General features: G+C 46.5%; 3 protein-coding genes across 3 annotated transcripts in view; 1 reads left to right on the forward strand and 2 right to left on the reverse strand.

The window, feature by feature from the left end:
- LOC149452141 (uncharacterized) overlaps positions 1-18453 on the reverse strand; it is a 408968-nt gene that overhangs the window by 177199 nt on the left and 213316 nt on the right. The window lies entirely within an intron of this gene.
- The window catches only part of LOC149452147 (uncharacterized), a 107110-nt gene that overhangs the window by 16194 nt on the left and 72463 nt on the right, over positions 1-18453 (reverse strand). The window lies entirely within an intron of this gene.
- LOC149452148 (uncharacterized) lies at positions 3253-8866 on the forward strand. The gene is made up of 4 exons (XM_089689718.1): positions 3253-3476; positions 3593-3690; positions 3780-4007; positions 6490-8866. The coding sequence occupies exons 1-4, from the start codon at positions 3392-3394 to the stop codon at positions 7384-7386; spliced, it is 1308 nt and encodes a 435-aa protein (XP_089545844.1). The 5' UTR covers positions 3253-3391; the 3' UTR covers positions 7387-8866.

Raw genomic sequence — 18453 nt, forward strand, 5'->3', positions numbered from 1 at the left:
TTGTACGTCACTCTGGCTGTACTAACACAGGAGGCACGCCACACACCCGAGCCGGCACACAGCGCTCCCCTCCCCCGACTGCTGAGTCTGGCGGATATAGCGGAATGAAGATCCCAGTGATTGTGACCCGGTGATCATGTGATCTCTAGGTGATCCCAATGTAAGCAGTTATTATGAATCAATCTCATTCATAACAGCTCTGCTTCTCCTCCTAGTGAGCTGTGATTGGCTCACAGCTGTCACATGATACATGGGGCCAATCCCAGCACCCTGTACCATGTGACCAGCTCCAACCAATCACAGATCATTATCTTGAGCTGTCAAAAAGCTAACTCACTGATGACAGTTGATGAATGAGTTCGGTTCTGACAGCAAGCTTTGCATTGCAGGAAAAATGACCATTATTTCTCCTGCAAAGAAAAGTGTAAAAAAAAAAATCCCTGATCACCCCTCCCCCCCACAGTAGTACAATGGTTACTATGGTAACATCCTACTATTCTGATACAAGTATTTAAAAAAAAAAGTTAAATATATTGAGAATTTTGTTTTAAAATGTATTTTTTTTACCTACTTGCCAACCACTTACCTGCATTTTGTGGGCGAGCAGCAGCTCTTGTCAAAGTGGCGTAATCTGCATCGCTTCCTGTTTTGTGGTGTCAATGCGCCTGCACCCCCCACTGTCCCCCACAGCCGGTCCAGGGAGAGAAGAGAGAACACGGCACCGAGTAAAAGCACCACTACATTGTACACACATGTTAGATTAGCACATTTAACCCTTTGATGGCCCCGTCACCCAGCCAGTGCCATTAGTACAGTGTCAGTATATAGAATGTTTCACTGATCACTGTATTCCTGCCACTAGTGACATCACATAGTGTCAGGGTCAGTAAGCCCCTCCCAGCCAGGGTCAGCTGGCGTTAGATTGGCCGCACACTGTGGCACTCACGCTATAGGTCGCTGATCACCGCCATTACTAGTATAGTGTTTGTACGGATCAATATATTGATCATGAACAGAACTATACTAGTGCCGGCTTTGTATAGTGTCCCCAATACTCAGTGTTAGCCGGATCGGCCCGGTCACTGCCAGCACTAGTGTTCAGCCCCTCCACTGTTCTTCACAGAAGATTTGTACCAATTGTGGGCCAAGGCAATTTATACACCACAATACATGGCGACACCCAAATTCAGCTCTTGTCACACAATTCACATGGAACTCTATCACCGTTTATGAAATTAAAACTTTTTGGGCCGAACCCTCAACATGAACATTACAGAAAAGAATGAATTGCAGTCATATTGGTCCGCAGACCCGATTCATCGTATGTCCGTGTTCTCTGCTGGTACATATATGTCCAACATGGACCAGCAATGTACTGGAACGTCGCTGGACTTGGAGTGGTTATACCGGGAGGATGCTTGCAGCTACAGGCATCATTCTAGTGCTGGTTTATTAGCTGGTGGTCGGCTTTCATGTAAAAGTAATCCTAGTGGCCAATTAGCTGCAGAATTGTGCTTACGAGCAGCGAGATGGGACATCATTATACATGATTTGCTATAGCAGCAAATCTGATGAGATGAATGAAGTGGTGTAAAGTGGAAGCAGTGGATCTGCAGGGAGCAGCATCTTGAGCACAAAGCACTTTATGTTGTGGATGGATTTGCACACGGTTCAGTTTCCTTCATTTATTGATAAACCCCATAAGACCAATGAAGTGGGTGTAAAGTGGAAGCAGTGGATGTGCAGAGAATAGGATTTGGAGCCCCGAGCTCTTTATCTCTGAATGTCTCCACATATTTGTAGTGTATTTGTGATGATTTCTGTGCACACACAATAGGACAGCGCTGTGACACATAATGCTCTTCTAGATGACAGGGAATCCTTCCCTTTGTTACAGCAGCAGTCCGCTAGAAGGTTTTTGTAGGTTTGGAGTTGTTACACATAGCGCGGGTTTTATCCATTTATAGTGATGACATCATTGCCCAAATCTGGGGGTCACCAGCCATTTCCACCCTTTACTCCCAGCTGGGGGGCTTTGTATCCATATACCAGATGTTCTACAGGACTAAATCTGCAATCAATGTTACTGCAAAATCAAAGGGGCCAAAACCCCTCCCCCGAGGAGTCATATATTTCTGTCCCCCTTGGTGGGAGTGGAGGTGACCCCTCTATAAGGATCTACAGTCCATACACACCCAGCACAAGGCCGGGGTCACACTACCAGACGCTTCTCGGGGCTGCAGTTCCTCTGAGCTCCACAAGGTGGGGATCTCACTTCTACCCAGACAGGAAGTCTCTATGGAAGACAGACAGGAAGTGATGTCAGGTACAGACAGGAAGTGATGTCAGGTACAGACAGGAAGTCCCGTAGGAGATGTGAATCAGGAGGAAGTAGAGAGTCGACATTCCTGGATCTGGCAGCAGAGGAGGTAATACGTAGATGAACCCCTTCAGGGGGAGGAGTTGATGATAATATATTTGCTCCCAAAGCTGGCCTACATGGTTCAGTTTTATCGTTCAGCCAGCGGGATGACCATAAAAACTAATCTGATTCCCCCATCCACACATTGGAGGTGGATGGGGGAATCCTCCCCGCTGCACTCTTGTATTCTGACAATGGGGGGACTCCTCCGCTCTCAGAATACACAGATCAGCACTGAAGCTATTGGCTGCAGCCGCTGGGGGAGTGTCTTTTGTCTGGCAGTGGCCACACATGGATGGAAATGTGAGCGATCCCTGCTGAACCAGCTGAATTTCCATGGATCTATGGTCACCTTCAGTGACTTCCTCCCCTCCCCCTCATCTCCTTCATGATGGAAGTCAGAGAATCCTATGACATCACACTGACCTCACAGCTCCTCCTCCCAATGTCCCTCCATCTGACATTTTTCTGATGCTCTTAGGATGTGGGGTCCCTTGGTATCCTCCCATGTAAAGTGGGACTGTTGGTCCTGCGTTGTATGTAATGACATCAGAATGCTGCAACAAGCCTATACCCTGCGTAGTGTGGGGGTCCTGTGGGGGGAAATTATACCTCAGCCTGAAGTGGGGCTTTAATAAAATGGAGACCTGAATGGAGAGGTGAGGAGGATTCTGGGAATATCATTTGATGTGACTATTTGTGTTCAGATGTAGAGTTTTCCTCCTGTGAAGTCTGGAGATCATATGACATCACATTGCCTCCACCTCCCTCCCTGATAGAAGAGAGAAAGAAGAAGAAGATTCTAGAAGTCACCAGAGAGATCACTGAGCTGCTGACAGGAGAGGTGAGCGGTGCCGGGAATTCTGGGACATTCTCCAGTAACAGACAAGGGATGTGTCTGGATGGTGACTGTATCATTGTGTGTGTCAGGTTCCTATAAGGTGTCAGGGTGTCACTGTCTATTTCTCCATGGAGGAGTGGGAGTATTTAGAAGGACACAAGGATCTCTACAAGGACGTCATGATGGACAATCAGCCGCCCCTCACATCACCGGGTAAGAGGAGACTTTATTGTAAAGGAGAGAGCAGTACGGAGGATCCACCTAGATCCCCCATCATCTGATAAACACATAGAAACAATGGATTCAGTCAGTGTGTGTGTTTCCTACAGATGGATCCAGTCATGGGAACCCACCAGAGAGATGTCCCCGTCCTCTGTATTCCCGGGATTCCACACAGGAAGGTCACATCATCCCTCACCATCATCAGGTAGATGAGGAACAATCACTGACAGTATCATTAGGATCTGTACATTATCTGCATTGTTACCATTGATGGAATTTTTATTATATATTCAGAGTGGAAACCTGAGAGATCCTAAAGTTGAGGTTAAAGAACAGATAAAAGAGGAGGATGATGAGGATGGGGGGATGGAGGAGTCAGAGATTCCAGAAGAACACAAAGATCTGTACCAGGACACCATGGTGGAGTCATCCAGCTACAGGAACCCACCAGAGAGATGTCCCCGTCCTCTGTATTCCCGGGATTCCACACAGGAGGGTCACACCATCCCTCACCATTACAAGGTTGGTGGCAGGCCCTGACTGGTCTTAGGGCACACTGGGTATTTGCCTGGTGGACAGGGCCAAAACTCTGGGAACTCTGCTGCATTTCCTTAGAACCCTGCAATGCATGAGGAGGGAGTGAGGCAGAGGCAGACAGCTCTGGAGCCCCAGAGCCATGGAGGACAGCCAGGGGGAAAGGTGACCTTGCTGCTCTGATGCTATTGTTAGGGGCCCCAGGAGGCTGGACTGTGGCTCCCCAGTGGCCGCAGGGCTATGAGCTGAAAGAGTCTCTCTCTTACAGCTCAGAGCTAGCAGTGACATTCCCCCCTTTTCCCGCATGGACAGGAGTTGAGAGAGAGAGCTGGTTCTGTTCCTCCTCCTTCCTCCCTCTCCTCCTGTGTCTGCCTCACCTACACCCCCCGGCAGTGTTGTGCCTCAGAGATGGAGATATGTGGGTGGAAAGTTTTCTTTTTCTACATTCTGCGGAGGATTACACTGGACTGCTCACTCTAAAATGCCTGGGACAATTTTATTGGCCAGGTCCAGACCTAGTTGGTGGGATGGAGCATCTAGAACATGGACTTGTGGAGACAATGTGTGGATTTTGTGTGTGATGTCACAATAATAAAGCTCATATTTTACAGATGACCTCTTCTATCATTCTCTTGCTTTAGGGTGGAGATCCAATCGATATAGAATTTGAGGTGAAAGCAGAAGAAGAAGAGGCGTATGTGAGGGATGATCAGCAGTCTATGGAGGAGGATGGAATAACGGGGACATTTATAGAGGAGGACACTCCTACAGAGATCAGCACAGGTGGGTCATGAACACTAAATCCATTCCTCCACCCATACTGCTCACTGATTGGTCCAGAGTAGGGCGGGGACTGGGTGATATCAGCCTGTAATCCCCTGGTCACTTTCCTGAGCTGTGTTCCCCGTCCTGTATTCCTGGATTTCTCTCGGATAATCTTCCTTCTCTGTGCTGCAGACACAATTTATGTATCTAGACTGGATTTATGGAGGTTCTGGGGTTCAGCTGGCAGCAAAATGTTCATTTCACCATAAGTGTTACTAGACCTAGACACCTGGGGTGTGTGCTTTGGGTCTTCTGTCCCATGTCTGGGTCTAGTAAGATCTCTGACAGTACATTTCTCCCAGGGTTCCTTGCTCTGTGGTCTGCTGGCTGTGCCGGGTGGAGGGATATGTCTGTAGTGTCTCAGACCCAAGTCACTGAGTGCAGTCTCAGGAGATGGGAGGCAGCGGTGTGGGATCTCTGCAACTTGTCTACAGTAAACATTGAAGCTTCTACTGATTGATGAATAATAATATTATGAGTCCTGACCCTTACACTGTATAATTTATATTGTACATTACATACTCCTGACCCCTGCACTATATACTCTATGTTGTATATTACATACTCCTGACCCCTGCACTATATACTCTATGTTGTACATTACATACTCCTGACCCCTACACTATATACTCTATTGTACATTACATACTCCTGACCCCTGCACTATATACTCTATGTTGTACATTACATACTCCTGACCCCTGCACTATATACTCTATGTTGTACATTACATACTCCTGACCCCTACACTATATACTCTATGTTGTACATTACATCCTCCTGACCCCTGCACTATATACTCTATGTTGTACATTACATACTGTTGACTTCTGCTCTCCCCCCTCCCCCCACTTCTATATATACACATAATATAGTTTCTCTTTTGTCACACCCATTTCCTCCCAGCTGGACATTTTATATCGGATGATGTGATTGGAGCACAGACTTTTACATGGTGATAATAATGTGATAACATCCTCCAACTTTGGACCCTTAAACAGAAAGTGATAATGAGGGAGGAGTCAATACCCCAATGATGGTGGTCTTCAGGATCAGTCCAGTCTTCATCTTGGTTGTTCTCCCCCCATCCTCACTCTCTGACCTCTGGTGGGGCTCAGCCCCGCTGTTCTTCATGACTAAATCATGGACTAAATAAGGAAGTGCAGTACTTCTTGTGTTGGGAAGATGGCGATGAGTGATAGAGGGGGTGGGGACCCTCGTCCTATAATCCCCTCATCACTGTCCCTCCTATAAAAGACAGTTCTGGTTGTTTCCTCACTCTCTGACTAAGGTCCATGAATAAAGAAATGACCTGGTAGGAGATCAGAGGAGCCATTTCCTAGTTCCCTTGAGGGTGGAATTGTAAGCTCCTCGGAGACCAAGCTGCCTGATGTGGGTGGAGTTCTGGTTTGGGGGAACCAATCAGCTCCTGTCTAGTAATCCTCTTTGTCTTTGTATTTTAGTCCATGGCCGGGAGATGAGGAAAACCTCCGAGGATTGTCTCACTTTGTCTCCTGACTGGAATGTAGAAGATGAGGACATCACACAGTATAGTCCAGGAGAAAACCCGGCTCCCTCCAATGTCCATCCGGAACCACCCAGTGTAGATGGACCATCGGATTCCTCGTATCCTGAGGAACCTCAGACTGTGCGGGACCGGGCCAGCCTTCCAACAGGGAAGAACTTCTCCTGTACTGAGTGTGGGAAGGGTTTCCAATCTAAATCCAATTTTAATGTTCATAAAAGATCTCACACGGGACAGAAGCCGTATTCCTGTTCTGAGTGCGGGAAATGTTTTTCACGAAAGTCCAATCTTCAAATACATCAGAGGCTCCACACAGGTGAGAAACCATATTCCTGTCCTGAGTGCGGGAAATGTTTTTCACAGAAGACCAATCTTTACACACATCAGAGATCTCACACAGGGGAAAAGCCATATTCCTGTCCTGAGTGTGGGAAATGTTTTTCTGACAAATCCAGTCTTTACGCACATCAGAGATCTCACACTGGGGAGAAGCCATATTCCTGTCCTGAGTGCGGGAAATGTTTCTCACTGAAGTCCAATCTTTATAGGCATCAGAGATCTCACATGGAGGAGAAGACATATTCCTGTCCTGAGTGTGGGAAATGTTTTTCCAAGACATCCAATCTTTACACACATCAGAGATCTCACACTGGGGAGAAGCCATTTTCATGTCCTGAGTGTGGGAAATGTTTTTCAAGGAAGTCTATTCTTTACATTCATCAGAGATCTCACACGGGGGAGAAGCCGTATTCCTGTTCTGAGTGCGGGAAATGTTTTTCACAGAAGTCCAATCTTTATGCACATCAGCGATTTCATACAGGTGAGAAGCCTTATTCTTGTCCTGAGTGCGGGAAATGTTTTTCAGACAAGTCCGGTCTTTACAAACATCAGAGATGCCACACAGCGAAGAAGCCGTATTCCTGTCCTATGTGTGGGAAATGTTTTTCACAGAAGTCTGATCTTTCCAGGCATCAGAGATTGCACACGGGGGAGAAGCCATATTCCTGTCCTGAGTGAGGGAAATGTTCCTCACTGAAGTCCTATCTTCCTGTACATCAGGGGTCCCACATAACCCTCAAGGTGTATCAGTGCCTTAAGTGCGGGAAATGTCCGTCTTTGAAAGTCCATCCAGGGAGGACAAGCTTGTCCTTGGAGCAGATGCTGGCTGCAATGTAAAGAAGACAAGCGGGGCCGGAAAAAGCCCCTCTAAGTGTAGCCCCCCTAATACATTTCTTGGTGTACAAGGCAGACCCCTCCCATAAAATCAGAGTAAGCAGGCTCATCAGTAACACATCACCGGGAAGAAGGACTCCAGCGTGATCGGTGTGTGCCGCTGTCTATGGGGGAGGAAGCTGGCCAGCAGACATCCCACAGCTGGAAATCAGGGCTGGAATGCAGTGTGGACCGCAGTGCTGGCGTGATGATGTTGCCTTGGAAGAACGCAACATGTTTCTGAGCATGTGCAATGTCTGTAACAGTCATGTGTGCTCAAGGAGCTTGGACCTCTTCCTGGGGATGTTTTACTGATGAGCCTGTTTACTGTTTGTTGCTGACCTTGTATACCAATATATTTATTAGTGAGTCTACACTTAGAGGGGCTCTTTCCTGTCCCCTTCTGACACCCTGATATACACCTCAGATATACTCCATGGCTGATCTTCATCATGGAAGGAACAGTTCATAAGGAGATCAGAGGTCCCCAAAGACATGGATGAAGTGCAGTAAATGTCGGGGTGCAGAGTGGTCAGTAGATCCTGGAAATGAAGGACACAACTTCAGCCCTTCTTGGGTGTCGGAGTTGCGTTTCCTGATAATGATATAGCGGGTTACAGAGCTAGAAGCCGGGAGAGCCCAGATCTCGTTATCGGGGAACTTTACACAGACAACAAGAACTTCTGAAGTTGATGTCCTTCATTTCAAGGCTCTACAGAACAGTGGTGACCCCGAAGCGTCTCTCTGTCTTCAGTCCATCCTTCTCCCATCCCCCAACAGGAGGGAAGGAGAACTCCGCCCCAAACTAGGGGGGAACTTTCCTCTCATTATTTCCCTTGGCTTCTGTGTGGGTTTGGGTGGTTGGAGGAGTGCGGCACGAGAGGGAACACAGCTTGTTGTTCTATGTCTACATATGGGGTCTGGGTAGAGGGGATCCACCGGAAAATATTTCTACTCTTTGATTTTGTGCAAATCGTTTCTGTTTTCACTTTGAAGGGCGATATTATGTGTGGTTTGTAAAAGGGATTGGCCCAATAGATACCGCCCCACTTAGAGAATAGATGAACTAATATGACCAGCATTCATTCAGCCATGTCACATGTTGATCTTCTCATACAAATACCGGAGATCACACCCCCCAACATATTAGTGTGCTATGTGAGGGGCGGTGTCATACAAATACCGGAGATCACACCCCCCCAACATATTATTAGTGTGCTATGTGAGGGGCGGTGTCATACAAATACCGGAGATCACACCCCCCAACATATTATTAGTGTGCTATGTGAGGGGCGGTGTCATACAAATACCGGAGATCACACCCCCAACATATTATTAGTGTACTATGTGAGGGGCGGTGTCATACAAATACCGGAGATCACACCCCCACCAACATATCATTAGTGTATTATGTGAGGGGCGGTGTCATACAAATACCGGAGATCACACCCCCCCAACATATTATTAGTGTACTATGTGAGGGGCGGTGTCATACAAATACAGGAGATCACACCCCCAACATATTATTAGTGTACTATGTGAGGGGCGGTGTCATACAAATACCGGAGATCACACCCTCCAACATATTATTAGTGTGCTATGTGAGGGGCGGTGTCATACAAATACCGGAGATCACACCCCCCAACATATTATTAGTGTACTATGTGAGGGGCGGTGTCATACAAATACCGGAGATCACACCCCCCAACATATTATTAGTGTGCTATGTGAGGGGCGGTGTCATACAAATACCGGAGATCACACCCCCAACATATTATTAGTGTACTATGTGAGGGGCGGTGTCATACAAATACCGGAGATCACACTCCCCCAACATATTATTAGTGTACTATGTGAGGGGCGGTGTCATACAAATACCGGAGATCACACTCCCCCAACATATTATTAGTGTACTATGTGAGGGGCGGTGTCATACAAATACCGGAGATCACACCCCCCCAACATATTATTAGTGTGCTATGTGAGGGGCGGTGTCATACAAATACCGGAGATCACACCCCCAACATATTATTAGTGTACTATGTGAGGGGCGGTGTCATACAAATACAGGAGATCACACCCCCAACATATTATTAGTGTACTATGTGAGGGGCGGTGTCATACAAATACCGGAGATCACACCCCCAACATATTATTAGTGTACTATGTGAGGGGTGGTGTCATACAAATACCGGAGATCACACCCCCCAACATATTATTAGTGTGCTATGTGAGGGGCGGTGTCATACAAATACCGGAGATCACACCCCCACCAACATATCATTAGTGTACTATGTGAGGGGCGGTGTCATACAAATACAGGAGATCACACCCCCAACATATTATTAGTGTACTATGTGAGGGGCGGTGTCATACAAATACCGGAGATCACACCCCCACCAACATATCATTAGTGTACTATGTGAGGGGCGGTGTCATACAAATACCGGAGATCACACCCCCCAACATATTATTAGTGTGCTATGTGAGGGGCGGTGTCATACAAATACCGGAGATCACACCCCCCAACATATTAGTGTGCTGTGTGAGGGGCGGTGTCATACAAATACCAGAGATCACACCCCCCCAACATATTATTAGTGTGCTATGTGAGGGGCGGTGTCATACAAATACCGGAGATCACACCCCCAACATATTATTAGTGTACTATGTGAGGGGGGTGTCATACAAATACCGGAGATCACACCCCCCAACATATTATTAGTGTGCTATGTGAGGGGCGGTGTCATACAAATACCGGAGATCACCCCCCCCAACATATTATTAGTGTACTATGTGAGGGGCGGTGTCATACAAATACCGGAGATCACCCCCCCCAACATATTATTAGTGTACTATGTGAGGGGCGGTGTCATACAAATACCGGAGATCACACCCCCCCAACATATCATTAGTGTGCTATGTGAGGGGCGGTGTCATACAAATACCGGAGATCACACCCCCAACATATCATTAGTGTGCTATGTGAGGGGCGGTGTCATACAAATACCGGAGATCACACCCCCCAACATATTATTAGTGTACTATGTGAGGGGCGGTGTCATACAAATACCGGAGATCACACCCCCAACATATTATTAGTGTACTATGTGAGGGGCGGTGTCATACAAATACCGGAGATCACACCCCCAACATATTATTAGTGTACTATGTGAGGGGCGGTGTCATACAAATACCGGAGATCACACCCCCAACATATTATTAGTGTACTATGTGAGGGGCGGTGTCATACAAATACCGGAGATCACACACCCAACATATTATTAGTGTGCTATGTGAGGGGCGGTGTCATACAAATACCGGAGATCACACCCCCCCAACAAATATTAGTGTGCTATGTGAGGGGCGGTGTCATACAAATACTGGAGATCACACCCCCCAACATATTATTAGTGTGCTATGTGAGGGGCGGTGTCATACAAATACCGGAGATCACACCCCCAACATATCATTAGTGTACTATGTGAGGGGCGGTGTCATACAAATACCGGAGATCACACCCCCAACATATTATTAGTGTACTATGTGAGGGGCGGTGTCATACAAATACAGGAGATCACACCCCCCCAACATATTATTAGTGTACTATGTGAGGGGCGGTGTCATACAAATACAGGAGATCACACCCCCAACATATTATTAGTGTGCTATGTGAGGGGCGGTGTCACACAAATACCGGAGATCACACCCCCAACATATTATTAGTGTGCTATGTGAGGGGCGGTGTCACACAAATACCGGAGATCACACCCCCCAACATATTATTAGTGTACTATGTGAGGGGCGGTGTCATACAAATACCGGAGATCACACCCCCAACATATTATTAGTGTACTATGTGAGGGGCGGTGTCATACAAATACAGGAGATCACACCCCCAACATATTATTAGTGTACTATGTGAGGGGCGGTGTCATACAAATACCGGAGATCACACCCCCAACATATTATTAGTGTACTATGTGAGGGGCGGTGTCATACAATTACCGGAGATCACACCCCCAACATATCATTAGTGTACTATGTGAGGGGCGGTGTCATACAAATACCGGAGATCACACCCCCAACATATCATTAGTGTACTATGTGAGGGGCGGTGTCATACAAATACCGGAGATCACACCCCCAACATATTATTAGTGTACTATGTGAGGGGCGGTGTCATACAAATACCGGAGATCACACCCCCAACATATTATTAGTGTACTATGTGAGGGGCGGTGTCATACAAATAAAGGAGATCACACCCCCAACATATCATTAGTGTGCTATGTGAGGGGCGGTGTCATACAAATACCGGAGATCACACCCCCCCAACATATTATTAGTGTGCTATGTGAGGGGCGGTGTCATACAAATACCGGAGATCACACCCCCCCAACATATTATTAGTGTACTATGTGAGGGGCGGTGTCACACAAATACCGGAGATCACACCCCCAACATATTATTAGTGTGCTATGTGAGGGGCGGTGTCACACAAATACCGGAGATCGCACCCCCCAACATATTATTAGTGTACTATGTGAGGGGCGGTGTCATACAAATACCGGAGATCACACCCCCCAACATATTATTAGTGTGCTATGTGAGGGGCGGTGTCATACAAATACCGGAGATCACACCCCCAACATATTATTAGTGTGCTATGTGAGGGGCGGTGTCATACAAATACCGGAGATCACACCCCCAACATATCATTAGTGTACTATGTGAGGGGCGGTGTCATACAAATACCGGAGATCACACCCCCAACATATTATTAGTGTGCTATGTGAGGGGCGGTGTCACACAAATACCGGAGATCGCACCCCCCAACATATTATTAGTGTGCTATGTGAGGGGCGGTGTCACACAAATACCGGAGATCGCACCCCCCAACATATTATTAGTGTGCTATGTGAGGGGCGGTGTCACACAAATACCGGAGATCACACCCCCCAACATATTATTAGTGTGCTATGTGAGGGGCGGTGTCATACAAATACCGGAGATCACACCCCCCAACATATTATTAGTGTGCTATGTGAGGGGCGGTGTCATACAAATACCGGAGATCACACCCCCCAACATATTATTAGTGTGCTATGTGAGGGGCGGTGTCATACAAATACCGGAGATCACACCCCCAACATATTATTAGTGTGCTATGTGAGGGGCGGTGTCATACAAATACCGGAGATCACACCCCCCAACATATTATTAGTGTGCTATGTGAGGGGCGGTGTCATACAAATACCGGAGATCACACCCCCCAACATATTATTAGTGTGCTATGTGAGGGGCGGTGTCATACAAATACCGGAGATCACACCCCCCAACATATTATTAGTGTGCTATGTGAGGGGCGGTGTCATACAAATACCGGAGATCACACCCCCCAACATATTATTAGTGTGCTATGTGAGGGGCGGTGTCATACAAATACCGAAGATCACCCCCCCCAACATATTATTAGTGTACTATGTGAGGGGCGGTGTCATACAAATACCGGAGATCACCCCCCCCAACATATTATTAGTGTACTATGTGAGGGGCGGTGTCATACAAATACCGGAGATCACCCCCCCAACATATTATTAGTGTACTATGTGAGGGGCGGTGTCATACAAATACCGGAGATCACACCCCCCCAACATATTATTAGTGTGCTATGTGAGGGGCGGTGTCATACAAATACCGGAGATCACACCCCCCAACATATTATTAGTGTACTATGTGAGGGGCGGTGTCATACAAATACAGGAGATCACACCCCCCAACATATTATTTGTGTGCTATGTGAGGGGCGGTGTCATACAAATACCGGAGATCACACCCCCAACATATTATTAGTGTGCTATGTGAGGGGCGGTGTCATACAAATACCGGAGATCACACCCCCCAACATATTATTAGTGTACTATGTGAGGGGCGGTGTCATACAAATACCGGAGATCACACCCCCCCAACATATTATTAGTGTGCTATGTGAGGGGCGGTGTCATACAAATACCGGAGATCACACCCCCAACATATTATTAGTGTACTATGAGAGGGGGGTGTCATACAAATACCGGAGATCACACCCCCCCAACATATTATTAGTGTGCTATGTGAGGGGGGGTGTCATACAAATACCGGAGATCACAGCCCCCAACATATTATTAGTGTGCTATGTGAGGGGGGGTGTCATACAAATACCGGAGATCACTCTCATACATTTATGAGTTGAAGAAAATAAATTAAATAAAACCATATTATTAATCCAATCATTGATTTAAAATCCAAAATTGCTTGTTTGGCCTTTAGATGGCGCTAAGTATCATAGTAATCAGCTCCACCTAGTGTACAAGGGCAACGTTTCATTTGAAATCAATGGGAAATATTCATCCCGCTCAGCAAATAGACTCCTAACATTCACCATTCCCCATTCACACAGGAGGAATGGACATGCACTTTCACCAGGTGAATGGTTCTACACATTCTATGAATAGACCCCCAAATGTCAGGAGACGTTTCTATAAAGACGGGAAGTATGGAGCAGAGAAATGAATAGACCTCCCAGCAATGTTATTACCAGGCTGCAGCTAGGGGGAGCTCTAATGTCACCCCAGCAGAGGGATCCCATCTAGCCCACATTAACCCTCTCACTGCCAGAGCTGTTTCTGCATGATTTTGCACACATGGGAAAATGCAGATTTTGGTCCTGAAGATGAGATAAACCCCCAAACATCTATTCTGTGACATCAGAGGCCCTGGAGAATAAAATGGTGGTGATTGTTAAGGTGTTCCCCGTACACAGATTCCCCTTCATATCTGCCTTTATTTCCTCCTTTCCCCCATTTTCTATGTTTGGGATCTTTTCTACAATACTTTGTTATAATAATGGAACACGTTGTGTATTGTATTGTACACCAATAATAATGACTCCGCCCCCACATTCCAGACAAGGGATCTTCCTGACCAATCAGATTCCTTCCTTTACTATTTCCTGATTTTATGACTACAATCTTGTTAAAAGTAAAAATATAATAAAGAGTAAAAAAAAAAATTGTGTGTGTCGGTGTAACGATGAAACATTTCTCATAGGTGACTTCAAAAGCCTTTACAGGTCATCAGTTTACGGTTAATCATGAATAATGGCCCAGAGTGTAGAGGTCAGGAGACTATTATATACAGCCCTGCAAACTAAGTGTAGTGGTCAGGAGTATATGATTATTATTATACAGGATTTATGGCGCCAACAGTCTGTGCAGCGCTGTACAATATAAGGGGGGCGGTACAATTACAATACATTTCAGTACAGAAGGAATAGGAGGGCCCGGCTCATGGAGCTTACAATCTGAAGGAAGAGGGAGGTGGTACAAAAGGTGATAGCTGCGGGGGATGATCTGGTGGAGGTGATTCAAGTACAGTTCTTAGGTGGAGGTGGGGTAGGCTTCCTTGAAGAAGTGAGTTTTCAAAGATCGCCTAACGGCAGACAGGGTGGGGACTGACCAGACATACTGTGGTAGGGAGTTCCAGAGGATGGGAGAGGCTCTGGAGGTGAGCATGGGAGGAGGTGATGAGGAAGTTAGAGAGGAGGATATCATGGGAGGTGCGGAGCTGGCGATTTGGTCAGTGTCTGTGGATGAGGTTGGTGATGTAGCTAGGGGCAGGATTGTGGATGGCTTTGTAAGTTGTGGTTAGTATTTTGAATTTTATATGTTGGGTTAGTGGAAGCCAGTGAAGGGATTGGCAGAGAGGGGCAGCAGTCACTGATCGGTTGGTAAGGTGTATGAGTCTAGCAGCAGTCACTGATCAGTTGGTGAGGTGTATGAGTCTAACAGCAGTCAATGATTGGTTGGTGAGGTGTATGAGTCTAGCAGTAGTCGCTGATTGGTTGGTAAGGTGTATGAGTCTAGCGGCAGTCACTGATCGGTTAGTAAGGTGTATGAGTCTAGCAGCAGTCCCTGATCGGTTGGTAAGGTGTATGAGTCTAGCAGCAGTCGCTGATCGGTTGGTAAGGTGTATGAGTCTAGCAGCAGTCCCTGATCGGTTGGTAAGGTGTATGAGTCTAGCAGCAGTCCCTGATCGGTTGGTGAGGTGTATGAGTCTAGCGGCAGTCCCTGATCGGTTAGTAAGGTGTATGAGTCTAGCAGCAGTCGCTGATCGGTTAGTAAGGTGTATGAGTCTAGCAGCAGTCGCTGATCGGTTAGTAAGGTGTATGAGTCTAGCAGCAGTCGCTGATCGGTTGGTAAGGTGTAAGAGTCTAGCGGCAGTCGCTGATCGGTCGGTAAGGTGTATGAGTCTAGCAGCAGTTGCTGATTGGTTGGTAAGGTGTATGAGTCTAGCAGCAGTCCCTGATCGGTTGGTGAGGTGTATGAGTCTAGCAGCAGTCCCTGATCGGTTGGTAAGGTGTATGAGTCTAGCAGCAGTCCCTGATCGGTTGGTAAGGTGTATGAGTCTAGCAGCAGTCCCTGATCGGTTGGTAAGGTGTATGAGTCTAGTAGCAGTCGCTGATCGGTTGGTAAGGTGTATGAGTCTAGTAGCAGTCGCTGATTGGTTGGTAAGGTGTATGAGTCTAGTGGCAGTCCCTGATCGGTTGGTGAGGTGTATGAGTCTAGCAGCAGTTGTTGATCGGTCGGTAAGATGAATAAGGAAAACATTGAACAAGAATGGAGTACATGGGAGGACACCAAGGAGGAAGCCATTGCTGTCCAAAAAGAATATTGCAGCACGTTTGAAGTTTGCAAAAGAGCACCTGGATGTTCCACAGCACTACTGGCAAAATATACTGTGGACAGATGAAACCAAAATTGAGTTGTTTGGGAAGAACACACAACACTATGTGTGGAGAAACAAAGGCCCAGCACACCAACATCAAAACCTCATCCCCACTGTGAAACATGGCGGAGGGAGCATCATGGTTTGGGGCTGCTTTGCTGCCTCAGGGCCTGGATGGATTGTTGTCATTGATGGGAAAATGAATTCCAGAGTTTATCAAGACATTTTGCAGGAAAACGTACGACCATCTGTCCGCCAACTGAAGCTCCGCAGAGGATGGGTGATGCAACAGGACAATGACCCAAAGCATACAAGTCATTCAACAAAACAATGGCTGCAACAGCACAGAATACGCCTTCTGGAGTGGCCCAGTCAGAGTCCTGACCTCAACCCCATTGAAATGCTGTGCCATGACCTGAAGTGAGCGATTCACACCAGATATCCCAAGAATATTGCTACACTGAAACAGTTTTGTGAAGAGGAGTGGTCCAAAATGACTCCAGATCTTTGTGCAGGTCTGATCTGCAACTACGGGAAACATTTGGTTGAGGTTATTGCTGCCAAAGGAGGGTCAACCAGTTATTAAGTCCAAAGGTTCACATACTTTTTCCTCCCTGCACTGTGAATGTTTACATGTTATGTGCAATTAAACCATGGCAACATCTAATGTGTGTGTAGTATTATGTTCAGCAGACTGTGTTCTTCTATTGTTGTGACTTAGATGACGTTCAGAGCACATTTTATGCCCAATTCATGCAAAACTCCACGTAATCCCAAGGGGGTCACATACTTTTTCTTGCAACTGTATATACATAGAAAGTAGCACAGCAAAGAGATAACAAGGAGAAGTTAAAAGGTTAAGTTACTTGTCATGTTCAGCATTAAGGTAAGCAGATCTAAGTTGCAGAGCGAAGGGTCTTTGATCTCCTGCTGTTACAATGTTAAAATTAGGAGATCTCTTTAGCTTTTTTTTTTTAGGCCTGTTAGCCTGAGTTTTTAAAAGTCCCCCAGCAGGGGAAATGGCTCTGAGTAACTGACCAATACGCTGTTTAGGGAGGGGTCAGTCGAGCGAACTCTGAATTAGAACCAACATCTGTCATAATCCATGATATGAAATGGGAAAACCAGATCTGTTAAAAATGTTATCTTGTTTGTGCTTCTGGGGAATGCCTTGAACTCTTGAGAAGGTTCTGCCATCCTTCCCCGAGGTGTGAAATCAAACAGGTCCCTTGGACAGAGAGTCTGCTGTCTCTATGGAGGGGGGGGCTTTGTAGTGCTGGACCCCCTGCTGCTCCAGCCTGCCAGCAACTTTTAACACTTACACATCTGTCCCTGTGCCTCTCAGGAAGGGAGGGGGTAAGGAATAAAGGATTGAGGAATACTTCTAATAAAACAGGGGAACTCCACGTCCATCTCTGATGAGCAAGTTTGCTACAATGCCATTTGGACTTTGCAATGTTTCAGCATTTTATCAACAATGTTTTTCGTGATCTGTTGGACCAATTTGTAATTGCCTATCTGGATGATATCCTTATCTTTTACGATAATTGGGAGGAGCACCGCACACATGTTTGCACAGTTTTTGAAAGATTAAGGAAAAATACACTTTACATTAAATTGGAGAAATGTGAGTTTGAACAGACCCAGATCCAGTTCTTAGGCTATATCATTTCTCCAGAGGGCGTGAGCATGGATCCCGAGAAGATCAAAGCAGTGGTAGATTGGTCAGCACCTGGAAATGTTAAGGAGATTCAACGTTTCGGCAGGTTTGCCAACTTTTACAGAAAATTTATAAGAAACTTTTCTAGAGTGATAGCTCCAATCACACAGCTTACAAAGAAAGGGGTACCCTTCATGTGGACCTCTGAGGCACAAGCTGTGTTTGAAAAACTGAAAACTCTTTTCACTTCTGCACCAATCTTGGTACATACCGATCCTGAACTACCCTTTATAGTGGAAGTGGATGCCTCCAATTCTGCCGTGGGAGCGATCCTGTCTCAGCGAAGTGGTGAAAAAATGCAGCTTCATCCTTGTGCCTTGTTCTCCCGTTTGATGTCCTCAGCCGAAAGAAATTACGACATTGGGAATAAAGAGCTACTGGCA

This window comes from Staurois parvus, unplaced genomic scaffold (assembly GCF_062004578.1).
Source record: "Staurois parvus isolate SC_StPar_1 unplaced genomic scaffold, SC_StPar_1.0 ptg000494l, whole genome shotgun sequence".
NCBI classification, from domain to species: domain Eukaryota; kingdom Metazoa; phylum Chordata; class Amphibia; order Anura; family Ranidae; genus Staurois; species Staurois parvus.

Coding starts and splice junctions, on each gene's coding strand:
- LOC149452148 (XM_089689718.1), top strand. CDS start 3,392: ATGGAGGAGTGGGAGTATTTAGAAGGACACAAGGATCTCTACAAGGAC. Junction 3,477..3,592: donor GCCGCCCCTCACATCACCGG/GTAAGAGGAGAC, acceptor TGTTTCCTACAG/ATGGATCCAGTCATGGGAAC. Junction 4,008..6,489: donor CCATCCCTCACCATTACAAG/GTTGGTGGCAGG, acceptor GAGGAACCTCAG/ACTGTGCGGGACCGGGCCAG.